This window comes from Dromiciops gliroides, chromosome 4 (assembly GCF_019393635.1).
Source record: "Dromiciops gliroides isolate mDroGli1 chromosome 4, mDroGli1.pri, whole genome shotgun sequence".
Classification (NCBI taxonomy): domain Eukaryota; kingdom Metazoa; phylum Chordata; class Mammalia; order Microbiotheria; family Microbiotheriidae; genus Dromiciops; species Dromiciops gliroides.
In genome coordinates, this window is record NC_057864.1 from 164927049 (window position 1) to 164946290 (window position 19242).

Genomic DNA, 19242 nt, shown 5'->3' on the forward strand with positions numbered 1-19242 from the left:
TAAAAAGTGACCCTAGGGGGCGGCTAGGTGGCGCAGTGGATAAAGCACCGGCCCTGGATTCAGGAGTACCTGAGTTCAAATCCGACCTCAGACACTTAACACTTACTAGCTGTGTGACCCTGGGCAAGTCACTTAACCCCCATTGCCCTGCAAAAAAAAAAAAAAAGGTGACCCTGGCCCATTTGAAAAGCCTTCCAATGAATGCCCCTCGAGGAAACAGTTAAAACCAAGTGTTACCAAGAGGCATTTAAATCAGTTTTTGTCTGATCTGCTCATGTTTTGTATTTCACCTCTTGATAAGGCCAACTTTCCAAAAGGACTCCATCTGAAATTGGAATGTGTTCTAGTGCCTTGTTAAGTACTTGCATGATTGCCTATGCTTTTGGAAGGACTTTCACTTAGTGCTCTTCTCTTGGATGACCTCTTTATAGCTCCATTTAAACTTGGAAACTTTGGTCCTTTGAACAGCTAGCCCTACCTTCTCACTCAGCTAGTGTTCATTGTAAACACATTAGAATTATGCCCAAGACTGCATAAGATCTGTTTTTTCTTCAGTTGTTTTCAAAGTTTAGTGGAGGTAAAAGTTAATCTTTAGCAGGGTCACGCTTGTAAGGATTGGATAATGAAGTGAGCACAGGTCACATTGTCAGCCCTTTCTTTTGCTGAGTGGCTGCTGTTCTGCTGACTCCAGTGCTAAGTGGGGTTTTTTGGAGAGCAGGAAAACAATTTGCTTTCCATTCCAACATTGTACAGCCCTGAGGTGCACTGTGTTTCCAGTTAAGCAGCCCCAAAACTGAAAATGAAAAATGGTAAATTGTAATTGGCTTTTCAGGGACATTTTGCAGTATAAGAACGGAATTTATTAAGCATTTTTTGACATTTAAGAAAGTTAAGATCATTATCAGACTATATTGAAAGTGGGGTATATGTTAACTTGGTTAAATGTGGGTGGTTCCTTTTAATGTAAAGATAGAATCCCTGAAAAAAATCAATGTTTATAATAAATTATATCTCCTCACAAATTATGTGTAAAGCTCATCCTGACCACTAGAAAGTATTGTATTGGGGGCAGCTAGATGGCGCAGTGGTTAAAGCATTGGCCCTGGATTCAGGAGTACCTGAGTTCAAATTCGGCCTCAGACACTTAACACTTACTAGCTGTGTGACCCTGGGCAAGTTGCTTAACCCCCATTGCCTCACTTAAAAAAACCAAAAAAGTATTGTATTTTATACTGGAATAAAATGGGACAGGGATTGATCAAATGATTTCATTGGTTAAGTGAACCCTAGGGTGAGGAAGCACCTTCTACCAATGTAGGTTAGCACCTTTTTTGCCTAGAGAATTGAGATGTTGAATGACTTGCCCAGGGTCATACAGCCAATGTATATCCGAGGTGGGACTTGAACTCAAGTCTTCCTAACTTTGAGGCAAACTCTCTTTGTACTGTCATCTTGCCTTTCACATAGTTCATATTAGAAATAGTTTTTTTAAAAACCCCAAATTTCTGCATCAATTCCAACTTCTCTAAATCTGGATTTTTGTCCTGATTGATGTACTAATTAGATCTGTGAGTTTCACTTGTCTAGGCTTCAGTTTCCTAATTTTAAAAATTAGATTGTTGGATTAGATTAGAACCCCTTTATCTTTTCTTGAAGTTCAACTCCTCTGTCTCTACATGTGATCCATCCTGTATTGTTCCTTCTGGTAGATTGTCCCCACAATTCTCTTTCCTTTCCTTCCCTTTCTCCCTCCCTTTTTTCCATCTTCCCTTCCTTCCTCTCTTTTTTTCCTTCTTTGCTTCCTTTTTCCTTTATTCTTTTCTTCTCTTTTTTCTTATGCTAGAATTAAGGTTGTACATGTGGCAAGTAGAAAGTTTATCACTTCTTTGGAGACTTCACAGAGAAGAAAGGAATGGGGGATAGTGTCAAGGGATTTTTAGGTGTTGAGATAGAGAGAAGAGTGATTTGGTTTCCAATAGTCTCTTATTTTTTGGTAAAGTATGAGTTTATTTTTTCCTCAAGTGCAGATCTGACCATGTCCCTGCCCTAACTAATAAATTCTGCCAGCTTCTAAATGGCATCAAATATAATTTCCTGCTGGATTATTTATGCTTAGCCAAGAAGTTTTGGGGAGGGAATGGTGTGGGAGGCTTGAGGAACAAAAAGAAGGGGTGTTTATTCAGGTAAGAAAATGTTTGTTGCTTGCTTGAGTGAGGCATACAAAATGTATTGTGTGCATTTATAAGTAATTTAAATTACTTTCATGTTAATTAAAAATTAAAATACAAGCTATCCATCTGGATAGATTATAATAAAAGACTGTAGTTATCCCAAGTTAAATACTTTGTTTATATGAGTATCATGTCTATTACTATACACATTTATGCTAATTTTATCTGGAGGTCTGATTGACAACCTCAGTGATCTGTAACATGCTCAAACTTTGAAGTGAGTGAAGCAAATTCAATGAGGAAAATCACTATCACAAAGCTTAAACACTTGACTTGGTATGAGAAATGTAGAGCCACTCTTAAGCCCATTACTATAAGAATAGCAGGTGATAAGAAATTTAGAGGGTAGTACATTGGAAAATATATTGAATTTTCAGTCAAAGAATTTGGATTTTAATCCCTTCTCTGCCGTTTACTACCTGTTTGACCTTAGCAAATCTTGTTACCTTGGTAGTTCTCAATTTCCTCATCTCTATAGTTAGGGGTTAGAGGATCTTTAGGGTGATTCTATAGAAAACTAATTATTGAAGGAAAGTTAAAAAGTGATAAAAAAATGACAGCATACTGTGGTCCTTCTGGAACAAATAACCCTCTGCAACTGGCATTTAGTTACAGTGTAGTACAGTTATTCAGCTTCCAGAATTTGATAACTGGAGGCAACATAGAAAGGTTTAATTAGGGTTAGGAAAGTATGTAATAAAGATTTTTATGAAAATTATTTTTATTTTTTATTTTTTGCAATTCTTCAATTCCCCCTTTAACCTTCTTCCAGAGACCAAAAAGGAAGAAGAGAAAATCCATCAAGACCAACCAATATATGGGGGGGTGGAAACCATCAGAATATATGAAGTTTTACTTCCTGTACTTACTGCCTCTATAAATATACTGTGTAAAGGGGTCTTCTCATATCTCTTCTTTGGAACCAAGCTTGTTGTTTGTAATTGGGGGGGGGGGGCTCGGGGCAATGAGGGTTAAGTGACTTGCCCAGGGTCACACAGCTAGTAAGTGTCAAGTGTCTGAGGCCAGATTTGAACTCAATTCCTCCTGAATCCAGGGCCAGTACTTTATCCACTGGGCCACCTAGCTGCCCCCTCTTTGTAATTTTTTAAACACAGATCTAATTTTTGTGGTGACTCTTCTGTCCATTTCCAGTGTTCTATTCATATTTCTGTGCCCATCACATTTGGTAATTAAGAGATAGTGACAAAAGAGAGAGCGGTTTGAGTTGAGTGAAGACAGTTGCCATATCGCAAAGCATCTTGGGGTGAGTGAAGGGAAATGAATTTTAGGTAGTAAGTGAAGACAGCTTTTTTTGTGTGTGAGGAAGAGAGAATAGATAAAACACTAAAGCTTTTAGGGAATGTAAGCTGTAGTAAAGGTTTTTGAAGGTTGAGGGAAATTTGAGCAGATTTGAGAGGGAGAGGATAGGAGAAAATTATTGAGGATGTATTTTAATTTGGTGGAGAAGATAGGGGATGGGTTCAAGTGCACATTTATAGGGTTTTGCCTTTACAAGAAGAAAGGCCACCTCAGGATCACAGACTATGGGAAAAGAGAACAGAATGAGGGATGATGTTAATGGGTATTTTAAGGAATAGAAAGGGGTCATGGAACTCATATTGAATGACCTTAATTGTCTCAATTAAGAGACAATATCTCCAGTTGAGAAAGAGATAGGAGGGGGAGATGTGAATAGACTAAGAGATGGTAAGGATTAGCTAGTTGCTAGGGATCCTTCACTGTGGAAATTGCCTCCACTAGTGGAAATCAGTAATTAATTTGTATCTTGTTTTAGAGAGTTGCCTGAGGGGCAGCTAGGTGGCACAGTGGATAAAGCCCTGGCCCTGGATTCAGGAGTACCTGAGTTCAAATCCGGTCTCAGACACTTGACACTTACTAGCTGTGTGACCCTGGTCAAGTCACTGCCAAAAAAAAAAAAAAAGAGAGAGAGAGAGAGAGAGAGAGTTACCTGAGTTGCTGAAATCTGGCATGACTTGCTTACTAGTATACGTCACATGCAGGTATTCCTGATTTGTAGGCCAATCCTGTATCTATTCTGCCCCACTACTTCTCAATCTCTCTTGTACAACTGAGGAAGTTGAAGTACTTCACCTAAACTATTTTCTCATTTTCTTTAAGCCTACAGGAAGAGGAACTTCCACAATTCTTTTGGGTTGCCAATAGAGTTATAATCTAATAGGCTGATGGGAGGTCAGTGTGGTGTGTTTCAGACAACAAATTCACTTCTGGGCCCCTGCAGATATTTCTTTGGCCCTGCTTTGTAAATGGCTAAAGTCAGTTATTCATTAGCAAGGTAAAAAAAAATGCCTAAATAAGATCACCTAATAAGGTTAAACATTCAGATTTATTAGGAGAAGATAGTTTAACTCGTAACCTAGAGACTTTGAAATAGAGGAATCTATTTATATTTACAAACTAGAAGAGGACTGTATGTTTCTCCTTCTTAATAGCCTCCTGCTACCCTTATATCATGCAAATCTTAGGAAGGTGATAGTATTTTTGACATTTCTCTTAATTTGGGGTTGAATTTGATATCCCTACACTCTCCTGACAAACATTTATTCCTTTCAACAGCTGTGATTCTGTTATTTGTTGTTGTTGTTTTGGTTGTTTTGGTTTCTTTTGATGAGGCAACTGGGGTTAAGTAACTTGCCCAGGATCACACAGCTAGTAAGTGTTAAGTGTCTGAGGCCAGATTTGAACTCAGGTCTTCCTGACTCCAGGGCCTGTGCTCTATCCACTATGCCACATAGCTGCCCCTTGTGATTCTGTTATAAGGAAAGATTTAGATGTGTGTAGTTTGGATATTGGTATATTTCCTTTGTTCTAGAATGAATAATTGTATTTACTGTTAAAAAAGTGTTTTCATTTCATGAAAAGCAATACGTTTAGAAAGAAACCTATCATTTGAGTGGCATGTATCTGGGATTTGCTTGTGCAAAAACACATAGGTTTATGGTAGAAAATAAAACCTTTAAAGCTGGTTTCTGCCCTTTCAGCTGCACATTTCTATTGTCTTGTGATAGATTTAGGTTTTCTATGCCTTTCATAATCAGAACTTCATAATCACAACTGCAGACTCAATAGATTTTTTTATTCCCAGATTCCAGTAGCATTCCATCCAATATTTCTTTTTTTTTTTTACATATAAGGTATTTTATTTTTTCCGTTACATGTAAAGATAGTTCTCAACTTTTGTTTATACAAGCTTTACAATTTCAGATTTTTCTCCCTCCCTCCCCTCCCTTCCCCCTCCCCTAGACAACAGGTAATCTGATATAGGTTATACCTATATATCTATATACATATACATATACATATATATATACACACACACATATATATATCCATAATAACATTAATCCTATTTCTGCATTAATCCTGTTATAAGAGAAAAAATCAGGGCAGTAATGCAAAACCTCAAAATAGAAAAAAAAAACAACAGCACCCAAAATAAAAGAAATAGTATGGTTCAATCAGCATCTATACTCCACAGTTCTTTTTTTTTTTTTCTTGGATTTGGAGATCCTCTTCTATCATGAGTTCCCTGGAACTCTTCTGTACCATTTCATTGGTGAGAAGAATATAGTCCATTACAGTAGATCAACACACAATGTTGATGATACTGTGTACAATGTTCTTCTGGTTCTGCTCATCTCACTCATCATCAGCTCACGGAAGACCCTCCAGACCCTCCAGGTTTCTCTGAACTCCTCCTGCTCATCATTTCTTACAGCACAATAGTATTCCATTGTATTCATATACCACAACTTGTCCAGCCATTCCGCAATTGATGGGCACCCCCTCAACTTCCAATTCCTTGCCACCACGTAAAGAGCAGCTATAAATATTTTTGTACATGTGGGTCCCTTTTCCCTTTCCATGATTTCTTTGGGAAAAAGACCTAAAAGTGGAATTGCTGGGTCAAAGGGTATGCACAGCTTTATCGCCCTTTGGGAATAATTCCAAATTGCTCTCCAGAATGGTTGGATCAGTTCACAGCTCCACCAACAATGAATTAGTGTTCCAATTTTTCCACAGCTTCTCCAACATTTATTATCTTCTTTTTTTGTCATTTTAACCAATCTGATAGGTGTCAGGTGGTTCCTCAGAGTTGTTTTAATTTGTATCTCTCTAATCATTAGAGATTTAGAGCATTTTTTCATATGGGAATAGATAGCTTTGGTTTCTTCATCAGAAAACTGCCTGTTCATATCCTTTGACCATTTCTCAATTGGGGAATGACTTGGATTCTTATAAATTTGATTTAGTTCCCTATATATTTTAGAGATGAGGCCTTTATCAGAAGTACTGGCCTCAAAAATTGTTTCCCAGATTTCTACCTCCCTTCTAATTTTGGATGCATTGCTTCTGTTTGTACAGAAATTTTTTAATTTAATATAATCAAAATCATCCATTTTGCATTTTATAATATACTCAATCTCTTGTTTGGTCAAAAACTGTTTTCCTTTCCAAAGATCTGATAGGTACACTATTCCTTTCTCTCCTAATTTACCTATGGTATCACCTCTTATGTCTAAATCATGTATCCATTTTGACCTTATTTTAGTATAAGGTGTAAGATGTTGGTCTATGCCTAATTTCTGCCATACTATCTTCCAGTTTTCCCAGCAGTTTTTGTCAAATACTGAGTTCCTATCCCAGAAGCTGGAGTCTTTGGGTTTATCAAACACTACATTACTAGTGTCATTTACTACTGCATTTCCTGAGCCTAGCCTATTCCATTGATCTACCATTCTATTTTTTAGCCAGTACCAGATAGTTTTGATGACTGTCGCTTTATAATAAAGCTCCAGGTTTGGTACCGCTAACCCACCTTCCTGTGAATTTTTTTTCATTATTTCTCTGGATATTCTTGATTTTTTGTTTTTCCAGATGAATTTTGTTATTATTTTTTCTAGCTGTATAAAATAATTTTTAGGTAGTCTGATTGGTATGGCACTGAATAAGTAAATTAATTTAGGCAGTATTGTCATTTTTACTATATTAGCTCTGCCTATCCATGAGCAATTGATATCTTTCCAATTATTTAGATCTGATTTGATTTGTGTGAAGAGTGTTTGGTAGTTGTGTTCATAGAGTTCCTGGGTTTGTCTTGGCAAGTAGACTCCTAAGTATTTTATATTATCTACCGTTACTTTAAATGGAATTTCTCTTTCTATCTCTTGCTGCTGGACTTTGTTGGTCATGTATAGAAATGCTGATGATTTATGTGGATTTATTTTATATCCTGCTACTTTGCTAAAGTTGTTAATTGTTTCAAGTAATTTTTGAGTTGATTCTCTAGGATTCTTTAAGTATACCATCATATCATCTGCAAAGAGTGATAGTTTTGTTTCCTCCTTGCCTATTCTAATTCCTTTAATTCCTTTCTCTTCTCTGATTGCTAAGGCTAACATTTCTAGGACAATATTAAATAATAGGGGTGATAATGGACATCCCTGTTTCACCCCTGATCTTCCATCCAATATTTCTTGAACATCAGTATCTCCTTACTTTTGTGCCATGGACACAGAATTGTTAATATTTGTTTTTTATTCCTTTGAATCATAACTCCAGTTTTTGCTACTAGTGATAAAGATACTTGCTTCTTTGGGGGAAAAATGAAAATCCCATTGCTGTAACCTCTTAGAGAATCTCTCCTGGCTTGTCTTCTACTAATGATAGAGATAGTTTTTTCTTTGAATTATTTGCTCTTTAGTCAACTAGTAAGGAAGATAGGCATTTATTAGGCACTTACCCTCAGGATCAATAAGAGATTGGAAAATTCTTGGTACTGTGAGTTATATAATGTATGCAATGCCAATTGCAACATTTCCATGCTCTTCCTTAGCTTGCTTTCTTTTACCTTTTTTTGTCTTTGTCTCTTTCACTCCCTCTCATCTGTCCTTGCTTCTTTTACATATCTTTGCTTTCAATTGCCATTTAAAAAAGAAAAAGAAGGAAGGAAGAAAGAAAATATGGGGCAGCTAGGTGGTGCAGTAGATAAAGCACTGGCCCTGGATTCAGGAGGACATGAGTTCAAATCCGGCCTCAGACACTTGACACTAGCTGTGTGACACTGGGAAAGTCATTTAACTCTGCTTGCCCCACCAACCCCCCCCCCGCCCCCCCTGCAAATTTAGTCTCCAAATTGAGGTACAAATACTCAGCCTTATCCTTGTTTGTATGTATTGGAGACAAGTTGTTTAAGCGACCAGCCTGTGCTCATGTGAAACTTCTTATACCATAAATAAGTCTGAATTTATAGGTATTGTTTGTTTTTAGTCTTTGTGAGTGCTTTACATTGTCTTATGTGCAGTTTCATGCCACTCCAGTGACTTTATAGATGAGGATCATCAAGGAACAGAGAAAGAACAGCATCGCTTAGACCAACAAGGGAAGTTTGTGGTAAAGCTGGGAGTTTCCAGTGTCTCTGATTGTAAATCCTTGCTCAGTTGTTGACTGAACTAATGTTGCTTCATTGTTGGTGGAACTGGGTATGGACATGTAGGTTTTTCCAGGCCTCAGTCCAGTGTTGCCAAGAATATGAAATTCATTCTTGCTGATTGGAGGGAAACAAACTAAAAGACCTACTCTTAGTATTGCTATTAATAGTCAGGACAGGAAACACAAGAGATAAAATTCACTGCTAAGTGTAAATTCACAGGCTTAGATAAATGATTCTCATCATCCCTCTACCAAGGACTACTTTATGGATGTTCTTTCCATTTTTTCTGCTTCAATTTCCTCTTTGCATCTGTCCCACAGTCATTCTACAATAGTTCTGGCACCTTCTTCTCTTTTTCTTCTTTTCTCCTACAGAATAGCTTTTAGCTTCTTTCTTTTTTTTATCATAAAAGTTTTCTGTTATATTCTAGTTACATGTAGAAATAGTTTTCAAAGATTTCTAGTTCCAAATTTTTCTCCCTCCTTTCCTTCCCTCCCCCCTCCCTGAGACATCAAGCATCCCGATATAGGCTACCTGTACCATCACATTCAACATATTTCTGCATTAGTCATGTTTTGAAAGAAGAATCAGAACAAAAGGGGCAAACCTCAAAAAAGAAAAAAAGTAGAAACAGTATGGTTCAATCTGCATTCAGATTACACAGTTCTTTTTTCTGGATGTGGAAAGCATTTTCCATCATTAATCCTTTGGAATTATCTTGGATCATTGTATTGCTGAGAAGAGCCAAGTTCATCACAGTTGATCATCACACACACACAGTGTTGTTGATACTGTGTACAATGTTCTGGTTCTGCTCATTTCACTCAGCATCAGTTCATGTAAGTCTTTCCAGGTTTCTCTGAAATCTTCCTGCTCATCATTTCTTACAGCACAATAGTATTTCATTACATTCCTATACCACAACTTGTTTAGCCATTTCCCAGTTAATGGGTATCCCCTCAATTTCCAATTCTTTGCCACCACAAAAGCTTCTATCTTCTTTCAAATGGATTATAGAATTAGTATTGCTTGATCTTCTTTCCACTCCCATTCCTTATTTTACTCAGCCCTTGTTTTTGCCTAATTCTCTTCCTATTCTGCATATCTGGGGCCTAAAGATTCATAAACTTCCCAGTATTTCACAGGAGCTGTTGCATCTCACTGTCGGAGGCAAGGACAAGAAGGTATATATAAGTTGCCCAATTTTTGTTAAAAAGTAATTTACACTTCCACCTAAATTTTATTCGATAATGCAGAAAAGCTGCAAAATGTTCCTTTTCTCAAAATGCCAAGTCAGAATCAGGAAGAAAGGTCCAGCAGAAGGAAAAATGAACATTTACACTCACTTAACTCTTAAAATGATAGTTTGTGTCAGTGGAATTTTATCTTCCACTTAAAAATGTAAGCATTTGTTGATTGTTTGTCATTTAAACATTTTTTTGTTTAGATTTTTTTGGGTCTCTTTTCCTGGCACTAATAAATAAAATTCCTACAAAATAGCAATTAAGAGATTTCTTAATATTGCCATTTGAAATTTTTCAGGCTGCTATCCTTGTCCAGGGCCAAACATGAATCCCATTGCTCTTGGAAACCGCTGGCTTGCATATGCAGAAAACAAGGTAAGACAGTATATGCCTTGACCATTACCTTTCCTGCAAGAGCAAAGAAATCTTTTCCATACCTGTCAAAGCAGTACACAACTGTGGCCTTTTCAGTTTTGAGTGGTAGTCATTCCAAAGCAGAGCCCTTTCTCCCTGTTCTTAGCTGCTTGTAATGTTGTAGGGTTTTGAAGTAGATAAAGAATTTTCATTTTTTTTTTTATATTTTGACAGAGAATTGGAATTGGGACTGGGTGATGGAATTCTAAAGCTTTGTTAATAAAAGTCCCAAAAAGGCTAAAAAAGATACCAACATTTAAATATACTTTTAGCATTAATTACTTTTTTTGGGGGGCCAGGACAATGAGGGTTAAGTGACTTGCCCAGGGTCACACAGCTAGTGTCAAGTGTCTGAGGCCAGATTTGAACTCAGGTCCTCTTGAATCCAAGGCCGATGCTTTATCCACTGTGCCACCTAGCTGCTCCCATTAATTTGATTTTAGGGTGTCAGTTCACCTCTATTGTCTCTATCAATAAATTGGGGAAACTGAGGCAGTTGTTTCAGTCTGTACTTGAATCTTTCTCCACAATCAGTACTTTAATCTGTTGTCAAAACCTGATTCAAACAAGTTCAAGATAATTTAGATAACTAAATCCATACCACTCCAACTAAACTACCTAGGGTTCTGGCTATTCCTAGGATTTTGTTTCTCAGAGTGGATTTCCCATCTCTTTTCTCCCTGTCAAAGAGTTCAGCTGCTGGACAAAGTTTCTTTCTTATAGAAACTTTGTGTATATTGTTATTCTTCCCTGCCTGGCATCTTTCCATAAATAGTAAAAGAAAATTCTTCTCTGAAACATTATCATTTTCCATGGCATCTAGGAACTTGAATACTAATACATTTAGCTTACAGCCAGTTGTTCCATATCTCAAAGATGACCAGTAATCCGTTTTCATTTTTCCTAAATTGGAATGGTTACTGTAAGTTAGGTACAAGCAGAACTAAAGAGCTTTTGACAAAATAAGGATGTGGTAAGGAAAATAATTATTTGGTGAACCCACAGAGCTAGTAAATCCTCAGCCTCTGAAAATGCATCAAGTTTTTTAAGAAGTCCATGACTATGTAAGTTTTTTTTTTTCTAGATATGTTCAATGATATATCCACATTTTCATTTATGGCACATGGGATTTTGGCATTTGGCCCAGTGCCCCAGTTAGGCTGTTCTTCTTGGCCATTTCCCAGTTTAGTTTTCCTGAAGATACTCCTTCTTGAATTATTCTTTTCTGACTTTGTTGACAAATGGTTTGCAATGCTGTGTAGTGACATAGTGATATCTTCTGATGTTCACATCTGTAATACATTTCTGTTGAGTGTGAGAGACATAAATAGAAGGATATACATTGTCTTTTGGCAATTATAAATGGATGCCCATATGTGCCAAATTTTGCATATACATTTTGAGGTATTTTACTAATAATTAAGTGTCTATGGCAAAGGGCTTGTGGAGGCATAGTTGAAATGTGTTGTTATAGACACCATCATTCCTCACTATGTATACCTTGGGTTCTTTATGAGAGCTCATGCTGGGGCAGACCACAAGCCCTGAATTTATATACCTTGCTGACACTGCAGTGTGATCAACTAAGAAAAAGGTTGCTAGTCTGAGACTGGTTTTGCTTTGCAGAAGATACTTTCTTCTTGCTGAAAGGAATGACCCTGGAATTCCATATCCTACAATAGCCAGTCCTATTCCTTCTTTCTGAGCAATTACTTGTCAAAGCCATTTTGTCCGTGTGTTCCCAGATTGAATCAAATTATCAGTCCATCAGTCAGTGAGAAAGTATTAAGTAGTTGTCATAGGTCAGCTAGTGTACTCAGTGCTATCTTTATTATATTTTATATTTTAAAATAAATTTTTATTAATATATTTTTAAATTACTAAAATTCCCCCCCCCAGTATCCCTCTCAGAGAGAGATCCCTTATAACAAACAATATTTTTAATGACAAAAAAAGACATAAAATAGAAAAAAAAAATCAGCCAAACTGATCCATATATTAAAAAGGCTGAAAATCTGTGCAGTTTTGCATTTCCTTTCTGCAGTGGTATTTATCTTTAAACCAAAGCCAGTGAAGGTAACCTGAAAATTTCAACAATTTCCAAAACAACTCCTTGATCCCGATTGACTTTCTGAATAACAGGGAGATTCGCTTGTCATGGTGCCCTGTCATGATGCCACCTTAGATGTGCTTTTTATAAAATTATGGTAGGAAACTTCAACTTTCGTTAGCTTGAGAGAAAAGGAACTTGGTTCTTTTTCTTTTTTTCCAACCCCAAGCATTTTATTTTTTTATTTTTCTTTTCTAAGTTCCCAAAGTTTGGGGGAAAAGATGCTAACATTACCAAAGCCTTGTTTCACCCTTGATAGGCAGCAGGAGGCAGCAAAGAGATACAGTTGCTCTCATATTTCTCACCCCACCAGCCTAGTGATCTCTTTCCAACTTCTTACTCTCTCTCGTGTATGTAATAAAACCACACTTTCAGGTTAACCTTTTGTGCAGTAATTTCTTACCAGTCGTCCTCTGGTTCTGGCAAGCAGCTGTTTCTATTGAAAAATTTCAGAATAAGACCTCTGCTAAAGATTGCTATAACATGTTAAATTCTGCTCAATAATGATTAAAAAAAATGTTTATGCCAAATTCTGTATTTTTTTCAAAATTGGCCTTGCTTAAAAAGAAAAAAAATCTTATTCATAGTAATTGTCACATGGAAGACCATGATTTTGGCTTGGTGTCAGTGATAGGGACTAATACTTACCCTGCAGGTATTGTGTTTTCCTTGGCTCTCAGGATCATAAGTTTAGAGCTGGAAGAAAGCTTAGAGCTCCTGTCATCCAGCCCCATCATTTACAGAATAAGAAACTGAGAAAGCAAGCAACTTGTCAGAGGTACACAAGCCTTCAGCTCCTAGAAGGATGCAAACCCAGTTTCTCTGATTTGAAATCCTCCAATCTTTCCATTGTGTCTCCTGGATATATTTTCTTTTCAGGACAAAATAATGAAGGATTCATAGTATAACCAAATACATGTAATATTGAGGTGATTTTGAACAATGTTAGATTATAAGAGGGTTTTTTGTTTTGTTTTGCTTTTTTACCCTCTTTAAGGAGTTGGTTTGTTTTTATTTGTTACTTCCCTATAAAAAAAGGAAGAAAGAAATGAGACTGTGGCCTTTTTTTTTTTGTTGTTTTGTTTTTCATGACAGTTTTCAGTGAATGAAATCTAATTTATCTTCAGGAATTGACATTCAGCACCAACGCACAATTGGAAATGGGCATATGGCAAATTCTTTGCCATTAAAAAAACACACACAACAACTTGGGGTGGTTAAAAGAAAAAGAAAACTAGCTTTATCCAAATTCCTAGAATGTCAAATATTTAATGTTACATAGACATGTCTAAAGCCTTTGATTATATTTATTTAAATTTATTTGTGGTGAAGCTGCCAGACCCCAAATCCTACCATTTCCAAGTTTATGAATTCTTATGGAGTACTCATCTTGTAATTGAAAACCAGAGTTGAGAATGCAGCTGTCTGGGTGGCACCCAGGAGATGATTTTTAAAAAGCTGAAGTGTCTCAACAGGGTTTTTTTTTTGCTTTTTGTCTGAAAAAAATGTCCCCCACACCTGCACACACACTGATATATGTATGGTAAGTAGGCTTCATGTTAATAGGTTGTAGAGTTGTAGAGTTTAACAGTGGTAACTTTCTGCCTGTGTTCTTCTAGCTGATCCGGTGCCATCAGTCCCGTGGTGGAGCCTGTGGAGACAACATTCAGTCTTACACTGCCACAGTCATTAGTGCTGCCAAAGTGAGTATCTCCACTACCCCTGGGAGAGGTGATGATGTTGGAGAGATGCTCAGGTTTCTCTGCTAGACTCTGTTGAGGCTGCCCTTTTCCTTTCTCTTTCTCAAATGAAAGAAGAACTGAAGTCAGGCAGAATTGTTTTGCTCCTTATAAGAATTGCTGATTAGATGATGTGATATTTGATCCCTCCATGTTCACAAGTGTGCTTCATTTTCTCCAGTAACCAATTGCATTATTTGTGTTTTATCATCTTATTTGATAGTTCTTTCGAAGGTCCTCTGTTTATTTCAATTGATACAACTTTTGAAGGAAGCCTTAGATTTCCAAGGCAGTGATTCTTTTTCATTTCTTTTGTCCATGGTTTCCATGAATCCACTAGCTACATAACAACATCCCTTTGCATCTTTGAAAATTTCTGGGTTTTCTTAATGTGAAAGAAAAAAATCAAATGAAAAGGGGCAACTAGGTGGTGCATTGGATAGAGCACTGGCCCTGGTTTCAGGAGGACCTGAGTTCAAATCCAGCCTCAGACCCTTGACAGCTGTGTGATCCTGGGCAAGTCACTTAATCTGAATTGCCTCATCCAAAAAAAAAAAAAAATCCTTTGGGAAAATTTTAGTCAAGCCACTAGAGTATCCAAAAGTTCTTTCATATCAAATAGCCCTTTTACCTTAGCATTTATCAAATAAGTTCTTTCTACTGGAGGAAAAAAAAAAGCAAAGGAAGGAAAAAAAAGTGAATTTGTATATTGGCTGGCCAAATTCATGCTGATTTCAATCTTTTCTCATAACTGCCATCCTTTTGATTTGTGAAGTATACAACCAAACCCTTCTAATAATAGGGACTAAAATGTGAATCTTCATGATAGCATGTAAAAGCAAGCACAAATATACAGAAGAAAACAACAATTTAAAATAGCACACAGAAAAGGAATCAAAAGTCATGCAGTGTTATATAAAGCAAATTCTAACTTGAAACAAATTTCATAACTGATCAGAAATATATAAGTGAGGCATTCTTGTGTTTGTCCTATGGGTGGTTGAAAAAAACACTTCCCATTTTTAGGTCACTGAAGTCCATTCTTAGCACTCTACAATCAAGAATTTTAAGCCTTTTAAAAGATGAATTCTTCCAATACTCCCCCCTCTCAGCTTCCCCCTGGCCCCCACATGAAAATATGGCAACTTATTGTTATTGATCAAATAGGTAATAGATTGCTGATTCTGACGACATATCACACTCACAAGATCACAGATTTAGAAGGAACCTTTGAGATCATCTAGTTGTACCCACCTCATTTTCCATTTTTACAGCTAGGAAATTGGACACAGTGGGTCTAGTGAGGCTGCGAGTTTCACAAGATTCAGGTCCTCTGACTACAGCCCTTGTACTTTTTGTAGTATACCATCTTCATCACAAGCATTAGACTTTCCTCTTTTTTCCAGCTGCCTTGCATATGCTTTTCAGGAAAGCCCTTTATGATGAGTTTGAATGCTGTCACCTATAGCATGGAAGATAATTTTTCCTCTCTTTCTTGACAGAAACATTTAGATTTTTTTTTTTAACAAATGGAGATGGGATTGAATAGTTGACCAGCTCCTGTAAATCTGTTTTCTGTTGACATGCTTGAGTGAAGACAGACACAATATGTTTCTGAAAAGAGCAAGCTGAAGCTCTGTGTGTGTGTGTGTGTGTGTGTGTGTGTGTAACCTTGCAAACTGTGAGGCATGAGGAAGAAAGATGTTCTATGCACAGCCTAAGACCTAATTCAGAGCTACACATGAACATTTCAGGTCCACTTTGGATATCCTTGGACCATGCTCTTCAGCAGTGGGATCACAATTAACCTCCCTTCCCCTGACCTGGCTAGTCTCTGTATAGCAGTACTACCATGGGGGAGGCTGGTAGCAATAGCTCATATCTTTTAAATAACTTGAAAGGTCTCTTGTGTTTATTTGGCCAGTGGGTGCTCATACCTGTGGAGTTCTTTCTCATTAGCCAATCCAGTGTGAATTTGGAAAATACTGTACAGGAGAAAAGGATTTCACTTTAACTAAGTGGACCTACCCAGTTGTTCCCCTAAGATTAATTTGCCCGTATGCTATTGATATGTCAACACTGTCTCTAGATTCAGGGATAGAAAACTTGCCCTTCAGTTTTTTTTTTGTTTTTTTTTAGTGAGGCAATTGGGGTTAAGTGACTTGCCCAGGGTCACACAGCTAGTAAGTGTTAAGTGTCTGAGGCCGGATTTGAACTCAGGTACTCCTGACTCCAAGGCCAGTGCTCTATCCACTGTGCCATCTAGCTGCCCCCAGCTTGTCCTTTAGTAATAAAGCTTTTCTCCCTAGCATTTCAGGCACTATGACTTGGATTGACACCTATCAAGCTGTACAAGAAGTATTAGAAAGTTGAAGGAATATGATGATCTTAGTTGGATGCTTTCCTCTAGATGTCTGATCTTCTCTGTGGTAGCTCATTGAAAGCTTTCCTTTGAGGTGTGTTAGGTATCTGAAGTAAAATTCAGTTTCAAGAGGTTAAGTTTTAATTTTACTGGCTTTGTAAGATTGTGCAAGGTACAAATACTTTGTCAATGGGTGGCAACCAAATCAAAATTACTTCTCATTAGGCGATACACAAGTTAAACATTTTCTGACCTCTGACCTTCATTATGAGCCACATATCTTACTCTTACTAAAATGAACTTTCAGAGACCTGTGCCTTAGTAATGAAGCTATTTGAGAGACATCCTTTTTGATCATTAGAGGTATTAAATTTCCTTAAATTCTGTTTTTTTTAACTCTGTGCTCTATTGATTAATATTTATTTTAATTTTTCCTTTCAGACCTCTTTCTAGTTCTTGTCTATTCATCAGATTCATGAAGTCAACTGCTTTGTTAGTTATGCTTTCATTTTGCATCTTGGTTATGTTTTCTAGTTAAAGGACAGTGCAGATCTCTCTACTGTATTCTTCCATATGTATTCTTCCATAACTTGTCACTTGATTTCAAGTAGGTTTAATTTGATGGAATTTCTTTTATACAAAATCTAATGATGCCTTAGCTATTATATCTAGTAGAATGTAGAGGCTTTCTATTAAGGGCAAATTTATTTTTTAAAGTATCAAAGTAGAATCTTTAAAATCTTTGGTATTCATTATTACCCCTGCTATTTTTTCTTGGCATGGTCTGCACTCCCTCTGTCATGTTTAATGCTATATAAGAAAGCATAGGTACATTAGGAAATGCTTAGTTTCATGTTCTAATGGGTTAATTTATTCTTGATTATATCATAGTTCAAGGTAAAACTTGGATCTTTATTAATCTCAGCTTCATCATTCTACATCAGGGAAATATCATCTTACATAATATATTCTGCATTGCTCTTAAGCGGGAGGCAGAGGTAATGTTCTGCTAAAGACTTTACAAACCCTACTATTAACCCAAGTTTGAGAACTGAGAATTGTGTTTGATTCCTTCCCCACCCCGCTTTATCTCACACTTGGGATTGTTCACCTGGTCTCATCAATTATTTCTTTCTAATGTTTCTAAAGACCATCTCTTCATTTTCAGTCTCATTGCCACTATTCTTTATGCCTTTCTTTATTCTGAAACTATATGAGAAGTATGGAATAGTGGTGAATAGACTGAACATGGAATCAAGATACATTATCATGTCATTTTCTTCCTTTTCTCCTCTTAAACCTTGCCTACATTAAATCATTTGCTAAATCCTATTGATTTTACTTTAGTATCTCTCCTCCATTTTGTTACTATACTCCTTTAGAAGGCTATATACAATAGGTGCCTCCTACTTCCTTTCCTCTCTCTTCTTAACTCTTACAGTCTGGCTTCTGACTTCATCATTCATCCAAACTGCTCCATTTAAAGTCATCTCTTAATGCCAAATCTATCAGTCTTTTCTCAGTTTTCATCTACCTTGACCTCTCTATAGCCTTTGACTGTGCCTGTTGGTCACTGTCTTCTTTTTGATATTCCCTTCTCTCTAGGTTTTCATGACACTGCTCTCTGCTAGTTCTCTTTCCGCCTATCTTACCACTCCTTTTCTTTTTTGAAATGTATTTTTACTTCTATTTATTTATTTATTCATGTATGTATGTATGCATTGTGGGAATTTATTTTGATTTGGGGACCCTGCCTTTGGGCTGAGATTAAAAAGCCTTAGGCTCTCAGGGGTTTTTTCTGTGTGAGGGGCTGGTGCCCCTCCCCCTCCACTTCAGCTGGGAAAAAAAAAAGCCCCAGCTCCCTACGCCTTGAGAGGAGCTGCCCAGAAGATCCCAGGCTTGTCATGCCAGGCCCTAGCATAGCCTGTTTGGAGGTTCCAGACACTCAGCAGGGGGCATGGCCCCCTCGAGCCCCACTGGGCACAGCCCTAGTGCAGCCGCTGGATTAGCTTGGCATGTGCTGGGGTGTGGAGAGCCCGAGATTTGAGGGGAGAAAAGGAACATATATACAGGGGGAACTAGTGAGATAATGAAGGAGGGACGCTGAAGGACTAGGAGGACGCAAGGAGGACAGGAAGATTAAGAGAATAGGAGGACTCCAGAGACTAGAGACACTGAGCGGGGAGAGGCCAGAAGATTAAGAGAACAGGAGGTCGGTACAAGTGAGGATAGAGATGACACAGGGGGGTGGACAATACAGGAGATTGCAGACAGACAGAGGAAGGAGCAGTGTGGAGTAAGGGGCTTTTCAGGGGTTCATCCCTACGGTAATGAGATAGCAGTGAAAGTGAAGCAGGGGAGAAAGAGTGAAAGTTAGAGAGAGTCAAAAGCCCACAGTCAGACATCCACAGATCATGAGTCACCCAGTTAGATTAATCCATCCTCACATTAGTCCCCAGCCATATTAGTCCCCCCAAATTAGGCCTAAATTAGCTAAAATATTCTCACAGTATATATGTATGTATGTATGTTTTTACCACTCCTTTTCAATCTCTTTTGCTGGATCTTCATCCAGGTCAAATTTTCTTATACTCAATGTTCCACAAGATTCTGTCTGGGAATATAGTTCTTCTTTATCAAAACTTCTTCAGTTGTTAATCACATCACTTT

General features: G+C 37.4%; 1 protein-coding gene across 1 annotated transcript in view; it reads left to right on the forward strand.

Moving 5' to 3' along the window:
• Nucleotides 1–19242, forward strand: part of BCAS3 (BCAS3 microtubule associated cell migration factor) — a 789343-nt gene that overhangs the window by 195491 nt on the left and 574610 nt on the right. The window contains exons 11-12 of the mRNA XM_044003231.1: nt 10246–10322; nt 14091–14174. Of these exons, the coding sequence (XP_043859166.1) occupies nt 10246–10322; nt 14091–14174 (161 nt within the window). The remainder of the gene's footprint in view (nt 1–10245; nt 10323–14090; nt 14175–19242) is intronic.